General features: G+C 27.3%; 2 protein-coding genes across 4 annotated transcripts; both read left to right on the plus strand.

Annotated features, from left to right (window-relative positions):
- The first annotated feature begins 2911 nt into the window (after positions 1-2911).
- LOC107164542 (acetyl-coenzyme A transporter 1-like) lies at positions 2912-10429 on the plus strand. 2 transcript variants are annotated; one of them, XM_089226840.1, is made up of 9 exons: positions 2912-3222; positions 3886-4012; positions 5064-5223; positions 5303-5457; positions 7481-7674; positions 8064-8248; positions 8456-8576; positions 9462-9677; positions 9808-10429. In XM_089226840.1, exons 1-9 carry the CDS (start codon positions 3025-3027, stop codon positions 9985-9987), a joined length of 1536 nt encoding a protein of 511 aa, XP_089082966.1. In that variant the 5' UTR covers positions 2912-3024; the 3' UTR covers positions 9988-10429. The 2 variants fall into 2 exon arrangements, with proteins under 2 accessions (XP_089082966.1, XP_089082967.1); XM_089226841.1 differs by having other exon boundaries at positions 9782-9972.
- A 3084-nt stretch (positions 10430-13513) lies between these two features.
- On the plus strand, positions 13514-18928 carry LOC107164545 (acetyl-coenzyme A transporter 1-like). 2 transcript variants are annotated; one of them, XM_015512404.2, is made up of 9 exons: positions 13514-13820; positions 14111-14237; positions 14622-14781; positions 15362-15516; positions 16528-16712; positions 17719-17903; positions 18018-18144; positions 18299-18517; positions 18618-18928. In XM_015512404.2, the coding sequence occupies exons 1-9, from the start codon at positions 13611-13613 to the stop codon at positions 18807-18809; spliced, it is 1560 nt and encodes a 519-aa protein (XP_015367890.2). In that variant the 5' UTR covers positions 13514-13610; the 3' UTR covers positions 18810-18928. The 2 variants fall into 2 exon arrangements, with proteins under 2 accessions (XP_015367890.2, XP_015367891.2); XM_015512405.2 differs by lacking the exon at positions 18299-18517.
- Positions 18929-20495: the final 1567 nt, after the last annotated feature.

Genomic DNA, 20495 nt, shown 5'->3' on the forward strand with positions numbered 1-20495 from the left:
TTTATCATGCTCATAATATATATATATATATATTTAGTGTGAACGAGATAAGTACTTTCTTTTAGGTTTAGATAAAAAGTTTTACCCTAGGCACTAAAATATAATTGTAGTTTATGTTCTCTAAAAAAAAGATTTAAAATTTAAAATAAACATAAAGATATATTTTATAAACGTTGGGATTTAAAAACGTCCAACAGAAAAGTAGAGTATTTTTGCCTTTTTGGTTAAATAGAAAAAAAACCCAACAATATTTTCCACGCGATCGTTCTTACCTAACACTTATAATTATTAACACGATATCACAAAAATTGATAATTTCTTGTCTAAATATCAAAAAATAAAATGAAATGTAAAAATTGAATTTTAATAGCATCGCCTGCTTATAGCATATATAGTATTTGTAAGATATTCTAAGTATGCTATTTAGCATAATTAAGTGTAATATTCAACTATAGGTCTGGTAATGATTAAATAATGTAGAAATCGCTTACAAATATTTTGGCATCAACAGTTGATAAACTGAAATGATACAACTATCGACCAGACGATAACAAATTATAAGTGCAATATCATTGATTTCGCCTATACTCATTGCGTGGGATTTGTATATTATGTGTCGGAGACAATTGATTTTATATAGCTACATATTTATAAATAATAATAATAAATAATATTTCAATTAAGATTATAAAATAATAGATTTTTTCAAAGATTAATTTTGAATATAGATTACTATATTTTTTTGTTGCTTTTCCTGGCCTTTCTGAAACGACTGGGAATTTTGAACTATTTAATGTAACAATTAGATTCAATTTTCTATAAAAAGATGTTTGATATCGAAAATTGAAACATTTTTTCTATTCCAAATGTTGATGATAGATAGAAAAAAAATTATAACCTTCAAAATCTAAAAATTGATATTTTGGTAGTTATTTTTAACGTACTTTATAATGTATGTTTCTCCGTTTTCTTCTACTGACTGCATTTTGCATAAAGTCTTGTTATTTGATACATAAGGTTCTTTTATAGTTTTATGATATCTATTATTGTACAATGTGCAGCGTTAGTAGGTAGGTTCCTATGTAGATTTCTAAGAAGTTGCGATCGATTTAAATCAAATTAATTAACTAATAATAATAAATAATAAAAAAATTAACCTAACTAAGAAGAAAAAAAAATTAACACAGGAAACCTACGGAAAAACTATAGCAACATAATAATGTGTACATAATATAAATTATTTTGTCAATTTTTTTTATCTATGACAATCAGCGTTATATATATATATATATTGCATGTGGTAACAATGTGAATTTTTTTCAATGAAAAATTAAAATATTTTAAATTTCGGAATCGATAATTAATTTGCATAATCCGATATTACTTTAATATCAAATGTTATTTATAATAACTATAAATCTTAAATTTGACTAAAACTGCTGACATTGGATAGATTCTAAAAAAGATAGAGATAACAACATTTATTGGGTAATTAATCATTTCATAGGTTTTTTTAAATCTAATAATTAAAGTATAAATAGTAGGTATATTACTTTTGTAAAGGTCGCCGCACACTACAGCGGTGGCGGTAAAATTGAGTCCGGCTTCATTTTGCCGTAACCGCCACCGCTACCACTGCTGTGTGTGGCAACCTTAATGGTCATTATAATTTTACTTTTAATATCATTATATTAATATAAGTAGGCACTACTATTAATTTGATAAAATAAAATAAAATATTTTACTATTAATTTACATTAAGATATTAAATGTAGATATTTAATAGTAATTTAACCTTTCTAAATCAAATAATATTTTATAAATTAGATATGTCAATTATACAGCTTATTGCTTATATATATTTTTTTGATATTGAAGGCTTCAACAGCTAGGTCATTAGCCTGTGGTTGTGGTTACATTATCAATTTATCATTAATAAGTAAATATACAAATAAATAACTAAGTTCTAAATTAAGGTTACATTACAGTTGTGGTATATGTGGATTTTACAGTGATATTGTATATTTACATTATATTATATTGATTATATTCTGATACGAATTTGATTATTAAAATTTAGTTTTTTTAAAATAAAGTTTTAAAACCACTATGTAAATAATAATAATAAAAAAAAATTAGGTATTTATATTATTTTCATACAATTTTTTATTTTTTTATTATGGTGTTGAGGCATCGACATCTAGGGTCATTAGCCTGTGGAACTGTGTTAGAGAGAACTGTTGGTTGGAACACGTGGGTGCTGGGCAGAATTTCGAATGGGCACCCGTAGGTTTCTGCCATGGGGGGGGGGGGGCGGCCTCTCTTTCCAGACAGCATGAACTGCCCGGAAAGCGATGTAGCCGGTGACGGTGTCCGTCGCAACCGACGCCATAATCCACCCGTCCACTACACCTCTTTAATCATGTACAATACGCTGCCTTGATAACGAAGTGCAAGTCAAAAAAATTAGGATCAAAGATCGTTGAATATAAAAAGTAAAATGCAGGGATTGAGGCACGGTTAGGGTTCATCTAATAGTTGCTCGCTGTGCCTGCAGAACTATCTGTAGGTATAACATGTCAACAAGACAAATATTTAAAACATTTATACTAAAATAACTCATGAAAATGTAATTATTTGATGGTGTATTTATTATTTTATATGAACTTGGTTCATTATTTAGACTATATTATTCAATTTCCAATCAGCTTCCAAGGACCGATAATTTCATTGAATGAAGCTGTAATTGATTCTGTCATTAAAATCTGTTTAATTAATAAATAAGTGGTTTAAAAGTAATTATTATACTAAACAAATCAATTTTGAAAAAATAATTTTGTATTGTATAGATTACATATGTAATAGGTCAGAAAACTGTGATAAAATTAATTCTATTTGGCCAAGAACATGCATTAGTGTATTTAGTATTTATTCAAAGTGTGCACACTAACATCATTTTTAATAATTATTTTCTGCTGCGCCATAAATTTATCTGACACCGACACACCTACGTAAACAAATATTATGTCGAAACATACAAAAAACGAAGAGAAATCAGAAATACAAAAGGACTCTACTTGGGATAAACCAAATTTGAAGGGAGATTGGTTTAACTTCTATTTTTTAATATTACTTTATACTTTGCAAGGCGTTACTACAGGTCTGTCCTACGCTTTTCCCATAATTCTTCAAAATACAAAATTTGTAACATACAATGATCAAGTAAGTACAATTTTAATTTATATGTTTATTAATTTATTTAGAATTATATATATATATATATAATGGTCAAAATAAATAAATATAAAAAAATTAACCAAATCTAAAACTATATTGGTATCGTATATGACAAAAAAAAAAAAAAAATAAAAATAAAGTATCATTTGTGCAAGATAATTATGTAAGGTTAGGTTAAACTTAGATTTCACGTGCATTTTATATATTCTAATTGATTTTACGCATTTTGTCTAAATTTTTAACATTTAGGTTCTATAGACTATATTCGCACTAATTTTTGCTCTAAAAATATCTAGCGATATTTTTATAAATAACATAAAATACAACTAGTTACATGTTAAGTTATGTTTTTGAAAACAAATTATAAAATTTAAATGAATAAGCTATCAAATTTATAATTTTTCTAAATACTATTAAATATTTGATTAAAATGATAATTGTCTAACTGAAATTTAATATAGTTGAAATAACTTACATTATCTTAAAGAAATCGTTATATAATGAATAAATATAAATATTTTACGATATAAAAATAAATACTCGTACATAATGACAATTATAATAATTTAGTTTTGTTGATAAGGTTTTGATATTTTTTCTTATTTTATGTAAATAACTGAAATGTATGTTTATTATTTTATGTTCTAGGCTATATTAAGTTTTGTATTATGGCCTTTTAGCTTTAAACTCTTATGGGCGCCAGTGGTAGACGCATTGAATTTTCCGTGGATAGGACGACGAAAATCCTGGTATATTCCTATTCAATTATTAATAGGTATGTGATTGATATTTTTTAAAGATTTTGTTAAATGCATTAATTGCAATAAGTTTTATTTCAATATTCTAAATTTAATAAATCCCTTAATAAATAGAACATTGTCTCTTAAATTCAACTGTGGAAATCAATAAAATAACAATGCATGGTTACTGATAAGTTAAGTTGTAGTTAATGCACATTTCTAATTTTTTTTTTTTAAACTTTTATCACTTATTGTAAATCTACGTACCGGATGTTACGTTTGTCGTTTATGTAAAACAAAAACAATACGTCATGTGGGTATTATACAACGTCCTCTTAAGAAAATTATTTTTTGTTTATTTAAATAATTTAACCCCATTAGTGGGTTACAGTTATACATTAATATAATATCAAAAATATTATGGTGTTTACATAAAATGAAATGTGGATAGTTAATTTAAATTGCGAAACCTTTGGTGTACAATGTTTTAATCTTGTTTAATTATCAATGAAGAACAGCAATGACTTTAAAAAAGTATGAATATTTTGCAAGTGTTCCAAATGTATAATCATATTATTTTTTTATTAATTAGTGAGTGATTAAGATGAATTTGTGAGATATTTTTCAGATTTACACGGCACTAGTTTAAGCAATGATTTAAAAACACAACAGTGTGTGAATGCAGAAGTGGCCCCCACACCAAAAACCATATTTTCTTGTTAGTGTTTTTATCTGAAGTCTTAACATGAGTGTATATTTTGACGTGAGACTGATAATTTTACGGAAAACTATATACTTTAAAAATGATTGGAAAATGATAGTGACTTATTGTTCCAACATTTTCTCACCCAACAGTTTTGCTTAAGTAGATACCAAACAATTCTGGAAATAAATTTTAAAAGAATTTTAAAATCTGTCTTTTAGAGGGGGGAAGTTAATATTAATGCGACCGAGAACTATTCATTGGACCTAATTTGAAATAATAATATAACTATTTAAATTTTAAAGTAATGCTATATAGATCTACCAACTGGCAAGTGTCATATATTAGTTAATATTTTAATACATATTATCAATACCGAACAGGAGTACTCTTTCTTTTTTTTGGCAATAACATCGATGACTGGCTACCCGGATCAAGAAAACCAAATATCAACTTGATCGTATGCGTATTGTTCCTCATTAATTTTTTAGCTGCTACTCAGGACATAGTAATTGATAGTTGGTCATTGAGTTTATTGAAAAAGTGAGTATAAAGCTAAAAGATTTCAATATTACGATTTTACATAATGCTATAATGACCATGATTTTAAAATGTCTTACAGAAATAATGTAAGTTATTCATCAACGTGTAATAGCATAGGTATGGCATTCGGATTGTACATAGGTTCCGTTTGTCCGATTCTTCTCTCATCTGAGAACTTCTGTAACAAATACTTACAATTGGGCTCACAAGAAGGAGGAATATTAAGCATCAAAAGTGGGTAAAAAATATTGTTTGAGATTTCGATGGTATTTTAGAGAAAATATTTTATCGACATACTTAAATAGACATTGTATTTTTAAGGAATCTTGTTTTAAATTTAAATTCCTTAGCTAAAAAATTGAATTTTTCTTAGTTCATAAATATTAACCACAAATAATTTTCATAATTTGTATGTGATTTGGATGAATTTTGTCCACGTTTGAATTGATAAATAATAAAAAAAAATCACGCTTATATATATCTGTAATATTTATGATATTAATAACTTATGCAGAACATTTTATTATGTTCTCAAACTTTAAACTCAAATTTTTTTTTCGATATTTATATTACGAATGCCTTGAAATTGTTCAAAAAGAGAAAAATATTTTGTGAAAATGTTAAGTACCTATATATGGTTTTTTTTTTAAATTGATGATAGGTGCAATATTTTAGGAAAAAATAATTCATACCTACTACATTCATAATTATGTTTAAGAGGACGTCACACCCGCATGTGTATTGTCTCCGTCTTACAAGTGCGTAACATGGCAAATATTTTTTCACGCGGGAAAGAACCGAGAAACCTACAGATACAACTTACTAAGAAACGAAATTTTCACCATATAAAAAGGAGAATTTCGTCTGTGCAATTTCGTTTTTATTTTTTCGATTTCTCTTATACAAAAAAAGTTCTTATTGTTTCATAATACATTATTTTTGTGTTTTCTAGCATGAATAACATTTTTTTTTTAGTTCTGATATCGAAAAAACAAAAACGATATTACACAGACAAAATTCTTCTTTTTAAATGGGGAAAATTTCGTTTCTTATAGTTATAACTGTAGCTTTCTCGGTTCTTTCCCTCGCACATGGGCGCCCATAGGTAAAAATTGAAGGAGGGTCAAAATAAAAAAAAACTTAAATGTAAGATACTAAAGATTTAATGTTATTTCACATATGAATGTAAATATGCATGTTATATTTGTATTGTCATATGTATATATAGGTACAGTTAGTTAAAAAACATTTTTATTAATATAGAACAAAAAATAGAAAATCAAATAATCTAATCTAATATATTATTCCGTATCGGTAAATAAGAACTGCAAATTTCTTCGTTCTATTCCAAACATATTAACGACATCCTGAATGAAAATATCCTTGTTTACGTTCATTCTTTCAGGATGAAGGCTCATCATACACAACCCATCATATTATTTTTGGTCCAGGGGGGGATAGTGCCCTTGCCCACGCGAAACAGTTTTGCACTTGTAAGACGGAAACAACCCATGCGGGTATGGCGTGGCGTCCTCTTAATAAACCACACGTTTTCGTAACTATAATAAAAAATATTGCATCTTAATCTGAACTTTATACTTAAAAACAAAGAAAAGTATTCTTGATATGTATTTTATAAATTATTGACATAAGTATAATATATAAAAAAATTTATATTAAATTGTCAACGTTCCTTTACTTTACAATCAATACAAATTTTATCATGCATAATTTAAAAAATATTTTGGTAAAAGTTTTATATTTTTCACATAAAGGTCCAAAATATTTTTAAAATTATTTTATATGTCTAGAAGTTCCTAATAATATATAAAGGTAATTCAAAATCTCAATTAATAATTTCTGAATTAAATTTAAAATAATACATACATTTTGTGAAAAACTGATTTTATTTAAACTTTTTATTTTTCAGCAAATTTTTTTTGTTTTGTTCAATCATTTATATATTATGTACATGCAATTTTATACTTTTGACTACCCTAAGTACTACAAGATTTAATTTATTACTAGAAACTACTCACAAAGCTGTAGGTTAGTTTTTAGGTGCTGCTAGCTACCTAACTAAAGTACTTAGAACCTATAGTATCATTTTTAAACAAATGCAGAATCCGTTAATTGTCCAATTTAATTAGTTTTTCAATTCTTTCATTCATCGATCTTAAATATTAAAAGACCATTTGTCTAAGTAAAATTCAAAATTCAAATATTATTTTTAATTTAATTATATTTTTGTTTGCAGGTTTTTTATTATTTTGGGGCATTGTATTTTTGTGTGTCACATTTTTAGTCATATTTAAAAGAGAAAAAAACAAAGAATTAAAAGAAGAAGACGACCATCTAAAGATTAACATTATTCAGAGTTATTTGCTGTTATGGGATATTTTTAAAATCAAGCACATGAAAGTATTGTTAATGGCTATTTTGACGTCTATGGTAATTAAAATGATTATAAAATTTCTTAGTGGAACGATGCTTGCAAATCCAATATCATATTTAACATACTATACTTTAATTACAATTTACGTTTGTTAATATTTATTAGATTTTTTTTAAATTTATTTATGTACAATGTATATAGATTTTAAATATTTTGTTTTTCATTTTTCAAAACAACAAAATTATATACATCAATTTTACGAATAAAATAATTTTTTGTTTGATAATTTGTTGAAATATTTTTAATGATAGTAATTTCATTATTATATTATTATTATTATTATTATTATTGCTTTGTATACAATTATAAGTATTCTTTCTAATTATTTTAATTGCTTTGTAATTTTTCATCGTTTTCTATTAAATTTTCTTATAAAATGTTTTAGATTGGATTGTCTACATCAGAATCCGTAACAAATTTAAAGCTTATCGACGCTGGTGTATCAAAAGATGACGTTATGATAATAACTACTGCTATGTTTATTCTAAAAATGTGCCTACCAATATTCGTAACCAAATACACTACGGGTCCGAAACCGATAAGCTTATATCTAAAACTTATGCCAGCCAGGTATAAATTTGAAAATCTCTGCTAAAATAATAAAGTTTTTACTTATGATACATTTTTGGCTCGTTATCCTAACTATTATTTTACATAGTATTTTTACTGTCATTAAATTTATTTTCTATTCATACATTTCGAAGGAATCTAGAAAGTGATCCAAAGTAATCTAGAAATATGGTATAAGAATCTCTTGAGAAATTAATAATGTTTCAGATTGCTGTGGAGTATTATTTTTGCTGTTCTAATTTATTACACTCCAAATGTAATTCAAAACAATGAATCAGTGCCAATTTATTATTATTTAATTATGGGACTTGTATACGCAGTAAACAGGGTAAGTCAATAGTTTTATTTTAAGCAGATAAATCCTGGATTTTTATATACATTTTATTTATTAAATTTAATTGAAGAATTTTTTTTATTGGGGGTTGAGGCTTCAATAACAAGGGCCATTAGCCTGTGGAACTGTCGAGTAGGGAACTGTCGTTTTTGGTACTCGTGGATGTTTTGGCAGAATTTCGAATGGGCGCCTGTAGGTTTCTGCCATGACCGGGTGGGGGGCGGCGGCCTCTCTTTCCATACAGCATGAACTGCCCGGAAAGCGATGCCGCCCATGACTGGGATTCGAACCGACGCGTGACGCCTTAATCCGCCCGACCACTACACCCCCCAATTGAAGAACTTAAAGGGTATATTTTATAATATTTATAATTTATCGAGAATAGAGATATTTTTAAGAGAAAAAAACATTTTCGTGAGGCTTGTAAAAAATACAATAAACATTACACAGATTGTTTCATATAAAAGAAAAAAAACAAAAATTAATTAATATCATTTCATCTATGTGGTCACGAAGTGGTGGTTTGCTGTCACGCGTGACGTTGACTTCTATAAGTGCTTGTTTCTTTCACGAACCATTCAAATAGTTAAACAAAAACAACTTCTAAATATATTTTAATATAAACAATTAAAATTAAAATTAAATAAATTCTAGACAAGTCTTATTAAATTGTTTGTTTCATTGGCTCACTGACTAACGGTTTTATTGAATCTATTCAAATAATTTGGGTAGGAAATGAAACTATCCGAATAATTATTAGTTGATACCTATATGTTATTTATATTTCTAAGGAATCGAAAATGTCGAAAATCGTTTATTATTGTTTTAATTTATCTACAAAAATATTATTATGACGTAATGAATTTTATTTTATTTTAGATACTGGCCCAAATCATGGTAACCTGTATGGTAGCTTTTTTCTCACGAATTAGTGACATTCGGTTCGGAGGTATGTACATGACATTGCTGAACACTGTTCGCAGCATTGGATGGGTAATACCAAATACGTCATTTCTTAAAATGGTCGACACGTTAACATTTAGTTCGTGTTCCAATGACGTCCAAAATAGTTGTTCTACGTCAGATTTAGAAAATGTAAGGCTTAAGTATTGTTAAGTTATATACCGATAGTCATTTAATTTGAATCCTAAATAAGTTATAATATATTTTTTACAAATACTGTACATGTTTAATTGCAGCAAACCATTGTCTTTAATTTGTGTAGATATGCATTATAAACAATGGTAATTGTGAGAAGATTGTGGATGGCTATTATGTCGAGGTAATAATATGTCTGGTTATTGGATTTGTCTGGTTTGCCGTTTACAAGAACCATCTTAAATTTTTCGAATCAAAGGATCGTTCTCATTGGTTAATAGATTTAAATCGACCTGGGGACGTTTAAGTTTCTTCACTGCATATATCTAACGAATATCTATACACATATTATATTTTATGCTATGAAATATTATAAAGGGCGATTTATTTTTTAATAGTGCACTATACTATTGGTTTTCATGAACACTTATTATTTCTAAAAATAAAATGCAATAAAAACTAAAAAAGGCTTTTAAAATAATGAGTGTTCAAAATACGTATAATTATATAATACAAAATCACTGGATACATATAATTATATTTATATATATATTTTATATGAATACATTTATAAATGTTTCTTTTGTTTTTAACTTATTTATAACTGTAATATTTTAATGCAAATACATTTTTATACTGATGTGTTGGTATCTGTAAATAAATTGTGCGTACTAATTTATAGGCATAATTGCAAGTGTAATCCATACCAATTATTTGTAAAATAAAAATTATTTGGACGATATTAAAAATTTACTTTGGACCTATTATGCCTAATATGTAATGTATTAGGCCGAACATACATTTTTTCAGATTTCATGGTAATGAGAATGACTATAATAACTGTTCGTAGGAAATTATCTTGAAAATATCCCTCATGGTAAATTATATTGGACAACGGAATTTATAATATTATTATTATAATACTATAATACAATAGAGGTGTCTTTCGAGTATTAAAAAAAAAATTTAAAAATTAAAAATTAGTTTTCGAATTTAAAAATGTAACTATTTGAGATGATTTTTGTTTAGGTATGATGTTTTGAATATAATTTAAGAGGACTACGCTACACCCGCATATATGTTGTCTCCGTCTTACAAGTGCGTAACATAGCAAATTTTATGCTCAGCAGATCACGTTTAGCTCCGTTAGTTTAAATTTAGAGTAAATTGACCTCTTACAAAAATTAAAGGTAACATTATTATCGAGGGCATGACGTAGGCTTTTTATTATATTTTAATTTTAAAGTGAGTTATGTGTATTTTAAAATTGTAAATTGTTTGTATATCTTAAAATACACATAACTCACTTTAAAATTAAAATATAATAAAAAGCCTACGTCATGCCCTCGATAATAATGTTACCTTTAATTTTCGTAAGAGGTCAATTTACTCTAAGAGCGCTTTCAGACGAGACACTTTGTAGCCGGCTACTTATGTTTGAAATGAATCACGCGACTAAGATAACATTGCTATAAATATACTCGTACACACGAGACACAGACACAGACTGTGTGTCGCGCCACCGAATCGGCGTGTTTTGTCCCCGTCAGCCGCCAGACACTGATTCCAGTGGCCGGCTACAAAGTGTCTCGTCTGAAAGCGCTCTAAATTTTAAACTAACGGAGTTAAACGTGATCTGCTGAGCATAAAATTTGCTATGTTACGCACTTGTAAGACGGAGACAACGTATGCGGGTGTAGCGTCCTCTTAACATATTAATAAAACTCCCAATTTTATATAAAACATATTTTATATTACACAGTGTTTCAAAGGTCTTCATCCGATTGCGAACTGATATGGTTCGGTAACGCTAATCACAAGTTAACGATCAATTTAAATGGAAAGGTAAGATAACCAAGTTTATTTTAAGTTATCTAGCTGATAAATGTGACACTCTGTAATGATTATAGTGAACTAGGTACGGCGAACGTGGGCGAACCAAAGATATAGATAATAAACTAGATTGCTAACTAGTGATAACAGTCGACGCCAAAAAAGTCATGTTGGTTGTGGGCTCTGTAGTGTTATCATAATAATATGATTAACGTGATATATAATATATCATTTGGCGGGTATTTAAAATCCAATCATAAATATATTTTAAAAATATAATATATTGAAAAATGAATTATACACTATCATGTATAATTATATATCATTAATTAAAATTAAATTAAAATATGTTTGTATAAAAAATAAAATGTGTAATATTTGATGTATCAAATAACACAAATGACCATGACTATTATCAAAAAAATAAAAAAGCATTTAATAACTTGATAAATGTAAAAAACCGAGGAAGTCTTCAACTAGCATCTGAAAGTGTTTTCAAAATCGTCAAACTAACTGAACAATACTTTAGGTGTAAAATTATTGACAAAAGACAATTACTAATAAAAAATAATGGTAATGGTTCAAAACTCACTTGCATTGTGTAAAAATATACTTGCAGAAACAAATAAATGTTTTGAAGACACTGATGTGCATACATGCATACACGATATACATCCACACAAGATAAATATTATTAATCTAGTAAGTCGTATGTATTTAAATATTCGTATACACTCTTATAGCAAAATTTTAAATTCTTCTATTCTGAAAGCTTCAGTCAACAAAAGACAAGTTACATAAGTCAATTTTGTTTAATAACTTGTAGTTATACATTTTTTGCTCATCGGAAATCGATAAATATTACCTGTGTATTATATTATTGCTTATATTATGTAGTACAAGGTTTTTTTTTTATGGGTAAATCAAATATAATAATGATGTATGAATATTGAATTTTCAATAATGATTGTAAATATTTCTGAGTTCATGAACCATAATAATAATAATAATATTAATTATTTTATATCTTTAGTATTATCACAACGATAAGAATTGATAAAATACCATAGCCCACAAGCAACATGGCGGAAAATCGGCGTCTACCGGATTGCTTGTCAATTTATACAAGTTAGCTATCTAGTTTATTGTCTATATCTGTGCGTCGAACTCTCTCAGCGTTGGATTGGGCGTAAAGGAAACGACGATTTGGCGATTCATCCCTGACCAGCACGTTCCCCTGAACTCACAATGTGTGATTTTTATTTTTTTTATTTGGCTACGTAAAATATAAAATGTATGTGCCACCATTGCCTACTTATATGGAAGAGCTTAAAATTCGAGGGGTAAATACCTAACAAAAATTTTGTACACCAGATTACTGATTTCAATGATTATACTTATGATTACCCATGATTAACCACAAAGATTACCTATGATTATCAATGATTACCTATGATTACCCCCATGAATATCCATGATTACCAGCACCTTGTACACTGATTACCCCCATACCCTCAAGGTGTTTACCCCTCGTTAAAATTAGAATCACAGATGCTGTGAATGCCGTGATACCAGTTATGATCAACAACGTCTGGGAGAAATTTGAATACTGCATATATGTATGTTCGGGATGCCAGTGGGGGCCATATTGAACATTTGTAACCAATATATAGGTTAGGTATACCAATATTATTAGGTACCAATATAAGAATACATTTTATTTTTTTCACCCTTATAACTTCATTTTTATGATAAATATTAATTTTTGAAATCGTATGAAGACTTTTGAAACACCGTGTATGTCATATACATATATATATATATAATCCCTACATTGCTGTACGTTACCCAGTACTCACCTAAGCACAAAATATAATTAATACGAACGTAATAACAAATCAGGTAGTAATTTTTTAATAGTTATTAAGAATTGAAGATTATATTAGAGTAAAGGTCAGGGAATAACGATAAAATAAATTCAATATCATAATTATGTTGGCATTTATTCTTTTAGTGAAACGTGAAACAACCGTACTATGATAAACAGTAGTTGATGTATTAATTAATATAGTTTACAAATTTCTATTGTGGCTAAACATGGTAAAAACTACAAAAATTAGACCTGAAAGAGAAAAACCTACAGATCCACCAATTGAATCAACATGGCAAAAACCAAATTTGAAAGGAGATTGGTGTAATCTCTTTTTATTGACATTACTTTACACCATGCAAGGAATACCCTTTGGTTTTTCAATAGGCTTACCAATAATTTTTCAGAGTAAAAATGTGGTTACCTATGATGACCAAGTAAGTATAATATATACCTATTATTTTAATTTTATAGATATTGTGTGTTGTGGTCGTAATACCAATTATATAATCTTATATAAAAATATTAAATCATTAAACTTATTATTAGCATATTATGTGTAATTCAAAATAAGTGGATACAAAAATGCCTAATCAATATTACATTATTATGTTTTTATCAGTATAATAGTTCAACACCTGCAAGAACTAATAGGAGTAAAATATAATTTTTTATTTTGTGATTTAGAAATATTATCAAATCGCTATTAATAATATATATGTTTAAGGGTTCAATTAGTTATATTGTATGGCCGTATGGTATGAAACTACTTTGGGCCCCAATAGTTGACTCATTCTATGTACGACGGATAGGACGACGAAAATCTTGGTTAATACCCCTTCAATATTTAATAGGTATATGTTAATCATCTATAATTATATATTTTTAATACTTAATTAAACTTACTAAACATTGATCATCAATATCTTCAAATTATTTTATTGAATTATTAATTTAAATTGTACCAACGACTCTGTTCAACTAGATATTATTATTACGTCTATTACTGATTACATTATATATTTTTTTAACCTCATGTTTATGATGAAATATGATAGTTAAACAAATAGTTTATTTATTACATTTTTAAACAACCATCTTATATGGTATATACTTATTGTATACGATATCTGTTTCGAAAAATATAATTATCTTCGTATTTTGTAACAAATTGTCTAACCATCATTTTTTTTTTTTTTAAATAATGTAAACTAACAACAATGATCATCACGGAACAGGTGCGTTATTAATATATTTCACTAATAACATGGATGAATGGTTACCTGAATCAGGAAAACCGAACCTCAAGATGATTGTGTTGTTTTTGTTCATCATCAATTTGTTAAATTCTATTCAAGATATAGCCGTTGATAGCTGGGCATTGACTATGTTGAAAAAGTGAGTGTCATTATAATTAGTAATCATTTAGAAAAAAAAATACGATTTCAATATTTATAGAATACTAATAAATTATGAATGAAATATTTTTATTGTTTGTGATTATGGGATCATATTCTAGTGTACCTCTGTTGGTTTTGCGTATTTTTAATTTTATTAGTATTCATGCAGACATGCAGTAGATATACACATACAGAGTGTAACAGGCCTATTTGACTAATGATGGTGGTATGCATCACGTGGTCATGTTAAATAATGATAAAGTATATGTATTTATTATTGATTATTATTACTTTTTAATGATAACAAAACACTGATTAGCAAGAAATAAATTTTAATTTTAAAAATCTTTGAAAATTGTTTAACAACCAATGACGTAACCAAATTAAAAGTTTTAAACGGCAAAACTGTTTTAAATATTTATTTATAAAATAGTTATCTTGAATTATAAAAAAAAAATTTAATATAAAATTTAAATAATTTAATTTTAGTTAAAATTAGATATTAAATATAAAAATTATAGCGAAGAACTCTAGAAATTATAAAAAAGTTGAATATTATTTAAGCTTTTATTTTTCAGAAATAATGTGAGTTATGCATCCATTTGCAATTGTACAGGTATCGGCATTGGATTCTTAATTGGCTGCGTTTGCCCGGTTCTTCTTTCATCTGAGCAATTTTGTGACAGATATTTACGGCTCACACCAAGCGAAGGAGGAATAATTAGTATCAAAAGTACGTCATAAATGTGGTCTGAAAAGATTTATAGCAAAAGTTGTGAATACGTCAGTATTAAAGTAGTAAAGTTTTGTGAGGGGAAGTAATAACTACTAATGTAGTAATGTTTAAATGATGGAATACGCTCTGATTGAAGAGTAATATCCTCCACTTGCGCCACCTGAATTTAAAAAACTTACACCAAATTAAGTAATATTTTGTCAGATGTTTAGAAATATTTTGTTCCCATAATACAATTTTTCTATTCAAGTCTCAGACTTTCAGATTATATTTTTCAGGTGCTAATAGTTTGTAGAATGGAGAATTTTTTAGATGATTATTTTTGTTTCAAAAGCACGTGATTCGTGAAAACTGCATTATAAAATAAATAGTTTATATGATTTGAATTTTTTGTCATGGTATGTGATTAACATTAAACTCAAAGTAACTTTAAGTAACCTAGCTCAAAACTAGGGATTATCCAGACGGCTAGACTATATATCATTATTGTATTAGTGTATTACACTTGGTTCAAATAAACCAAGTCAGCTCCCGCAGGGATGAAAGTAGCGGCATCTGCCCCCTCGGATTTTTCCTGGGTCAATTATCATAGAAATTATGTAATATAAAACATCACAAAATAAATATTTTTCAAATTAAAAACATTTATTTTCACTCTAAGATTTTTATAACACTCAATTGAACTTCACTCGAATGAACGTCGATTTTATAGATTTATGACATATAGTTATGGGGTCATGTGCAGTGTCAACCTAGTTTTTATATTTTTGTTAACAATAATTAATCGCCATAGAATATAGATTGCATATATATATTCAACTATAACCTATAATTACTCTTAAGTCTTAACACAAATTTCGCTATTATTTTATTAATAGGTTTAACAATGACTTTGATAGTATTATTTTGTGATCATTATCAATTAGATGAAGGGAACCTAGTTTCGTAAAATTCTAAACATTTTTTTTTTTTTGATGAGTGTTCATTGATTTTTTTTTGTTTTTACAGGTATTATCTTTCTATGGGGCGTCGTATTTTTATTGATTACAACTTTAGTTGCTATCTTTAAAAAGGAAAAGGATACTAGGATAGAAAATGTGAAGATCAGTATTTTTCAGAATTATAAACTATTATGGAGTCTATTTAAGCTTTCTAATATGAGGATATTTTTAATAACTGTTCTAACATCGGGGGTAAGTACTTTTTAAATGTTAAGTTTAGTGAAACATTAAAATTTTAAGTTCTTAATTACCTATTTGCATATTGTGAAATTATTGTCCAATCTATACATATATGAATATAAAAAAGAACCTGTCCTGACAGGCTGATTCATCATCACCTAGGTCCAACGCCTGGAAGCAGAGGCGTGTTTAACGAGGGACAAAGGGGACATTTCTGCTGGCAGCAAAATTTGAAAACATTTTATAGGCGGTATTCGTATACTAATTTTCCTTACATTTTTTAGTTTAGGGGGGGGGGTTAGGAGGCAGAAAAATATGTGTCCCTCAGACAGCATTACATCTTAACACTGACTGTCTGAAACTGTCGAAGCTATATGAGTATGAAATTTGGTCAGTAGTTGTGTTATAAGATGTAGAGATCCAATAAAAAAATTCCGAAATTCGCATCCCAACTCTTTCATTGCAATGTAGGTATGATACCAAAAACATTAGGTGCCTGAAGATTTTTGAAAAAAAAAATTGTTATCACCTTAATTTAATAGAAGTTGGATGTACATAATACTTAATATACCCTTGAATATTAGTGATACCACAATTCATAATACAACCGACACGCACTAAAATATAATGGGTAGGAAACGAGCATTATATTGCCTCGAATATCTTGGCCATCTTGTTGAAGTTCAATTAACATTAATATGGCTGTCTTAATGTACGTCGAATGTTACTATAACCAAATATTAATCTTTCTTGACCTGTAGTATTTTGAAGGTAGGTCATTTAAGTCAAAGGCGTAATGAAGGAAAATAACTCTGTTTTTAGAAATTTTTGAAATTTTTGCAAATATAACACACATAATTGAAATAGGTACAAATTGATTTATTCAAGAAGTGTTGGTTTAATGTGTTCTATGTGTTATAAATATATTAGCAATATACAATATTTATTGATCTTCAGTATAGAATAAAAAACTAAATTATAATACAATAGTAGTATTTCTCTTGTTGGAATTATATAGATTGGATTTTCTACAATGGACACGGTCGTTAACTTGAAATTAATTGACGCTGGTGTTTCTAAAGACGACATTATGTTAATGACGACTGCCTTGTCTGTCTTTAGAATATTTGTACCTGTTATACTAGCTAAGTACACTGAGGGTCCAAAACCACTCAGCTTGTACCTGAAATGTACGCCAATAAGGTACAAAAAAATCTATATTTTAATTTTTCATATTTTAGAATAGGTACTCACTGTATGAGGCCTGACCGAACCCATTTTTATATTCCTTTTAAGATAATGATGTTTGTGTTTCAGATTACTTTGGAGTATACCATATGTTCTGCTGATATATTATACGCCGTTTTTAATTCAAAATAATGGAGTTGTAAATGTGCCAATATATTATTATTTTATCTTAGGTTTTATATTTACAATAAATGAAGTACGTCTGAAATTCTATAACATACTAATACGTTTATAGATTATTAGTGCTTACATTTTTAAAAATAATTGTTTTGAAATGAGAAATATATATAATTTTCATAATTACCTATATCATAAGATAACTGATTAGTACTGAATTTTTCTTATTTTAGCTGATAGTTAACGTCATGATAATTTCGTATTTTTCATTCTTCATTAAGATAAGTGATCCTCGATTTGGAGGCACTTATTTAACATTATTGAATACAGCTCGAAGTTTATCATGGACAATACCAAATACTGTTATTTTAAAAATGATTGATATTTTAACATTCACTAAATGTTCAAATGATGGACATGATGGTAGTTGTTCTTCGACAGATTTTAAAAATGTAGGACATTTAATATCATTTAATTTGTATTTATTTACCATCGTATTATTTGTTTAACCATTGCATAATTTGAATGAAATGTTTTTTATGATTTGTTTAGATTTGTAATACAAAACAGGGTCATAATTGTGTGACAATTTTTGATGGTTACTATATTGAAGCAGCCATTTGTATGGTGATTGGATTTGTTTGGTATGGTATTTGTAAGCGCCATTACAGAAATATTCAATCAAAAGATATTTCATATTGGATCGTTGATTTGGATAGACCTGCAATGTCAGTATATCTCTAAATCACGCACCGTCGCGTATCATTAACTTAATAACAGTACTTATATCTATCACCTATTATAAAGATTCTATTACAAAATTGTATTACCTAATTATTAAATTGTTGTTTTGTGCTTCACAAGTATGGTGTTTAATTTCATAAAATAATAACAAAAATGATAATAGTATTATAAATTATCATGGTATAAATGTTATAATATACAATAATATTAAATACGACAATACCTATCCAATATTCATAGTGCTATCGGAGCTCTCGACACAAATACAATCGGGAGACCCTGGGCGTTCACGAACTAGTGACACTACTGAAACCTTAAAAATACATGTACAATTTTATTTCACAAATATTTTAAATTAAAATTTTGACGAAATCGAACATTTAAACGAATAAAATAATGGTTTTGGTTATTTGTATTATTAAAATTATTTATTCATATATATATATATATATATATATTAATTGGCGTTTCTAAATATAAAATATGTATAGATTACAATTAAAGATTTGTATAAAATATTTTAAATATGAAACATAAATGGCTTAAATTATTATAATTACCTACATATTATGATATTATCAATGTCCAATACACATTGTGTATATGTTATATTTTCTTGATCAGGTTCGTGTCTTTTAGGAGTTTATGTAAAATTGATATCATCTCTGGGCTGGTTACAAGTATTTCACATAGCTTATAGCAAGCATTATTCTATCCCCGAAGTCCTTCTTTAAGAAGCATTCGGTTAGCATTTGCTTAACTGAAGTTGTGGTATTGCATGAGGTGCATTGGTGTTGATCAAAAGATTTTAGTTATGTTTTTGTGATTATATGCAAAAATATTATTCATGCAGAGACTTGAAACTTTTTCATATATTTTTATATTTTACTATTCACACCGAAATTGCAGAAGTATTTAGATTAATTTTAGGCTATTAGGCACCTATTTATATCGTTAAACGGTAAGTCATTATTAATTTAAAAGTTGATAATAATAATAATTAATGAAATTAATATTTGAGTATGTATAATAACATAACAATAAATAATAATTAACAATATTATTAAAATACGGTGAAAAACGATTTAGCATATACATTTTTAGCAATGATAGATTATTTTATGCAATTACGTGACCACATTCAAATCAAAAATGTTGTATTATTTTCATTTATTATTACACCAATAGTTATTATGAAATCAAGCTGCTGAGAATTCCGAATTTTCCGCTAAAAATCAGGGTTGCCGCCTAACTGAGAGGTAGATCGTAGCATGCATATTATACTAACCACAGTTAATCACCACGTCACATCCAGCCTCGAAGTAAAATATTGTAAGTATCTATTAACAAAGCTTAATTATCTTGTATTATGTTATAACTATTAAATACCTTTAAGTTTGGGAATAGAAAATAAATGGAAAATTTAAATTAAATTTATATTCATATAAATATACAGTAGTACAGTACCTATACCATAATTGTCTATTAATAATTTGTTAATGGTGTAACACTAATATAATTACTTGTTTATATAATAAGCATAATAATTACTAATAGTAGTCTTAAAGTTGGTTATAGTTTTTGATTATTATTTTTTAAACGTTATTACTATATCAAAGTCAATTCTTCGCGTACAATCAACAAACCAGTTAGTTATGCGCCCGCCGATACTACCAATTAAAATTA

The sequence above is a fragment of the Diuraphis noxia genome, unplaced genomic scaffold, assembly GCF_037042655.1.
Source record: "Diuraphis noxia isolate RWA-SAM2 unplaced genomic scaffold, SU_Dnox_SAM2 contig0004, whole genome shotgun sequence".
In the NCBI taxonomy this organism is placed as follows: Eukaryota; Metazoa; Arthropoda; class Insecta; order Hemiptera; family Aphididae; genus Diuraphis; species Diuraphis noxia.

Coding starts and splice junctions, on each gene's coding strand:
- LOC107164542 (XM_089226840.1), top strand. CDS start 3,025: ATGTCGAAACATACAAAAAACGAAGAGAAATCAGAAATACAAAAGGAC. Junction 5,224..5,302: donor TCATTGAGTTTATTGAAAAA/GTGAGTATAAAG, acceptor AATGTCTTACAG/AAATAATGTAAGTTATTCAT. Junction 7,675..8,063: donor TGGCTATTTTGACGTCTATG/GTAATTAAAATG, acceptor AAAATGTTTTAG/ATTGGATTGTCTACATCAGA.
- LOC107164545 (XM_015512404.2), top strand. CDS start 13,611: ATGGTAAAAACTACAAAAATTAGACCTGAAAGAGAAAAACCTACAGAT. Junction 14,238..14,621: donor ACCCCTTCAATATTTAATAG/GTATATGTTAAT, acceptor ATCACGGAACAG/GTGCGTTATTAATATATTTC. Junction 15,517..16,527: donor AGGAATAATTAGTATCAAAA/GTACGTCATAAA, acceptor TTGTTTTTACAG/GTATTATCTTTCTATGGGGC.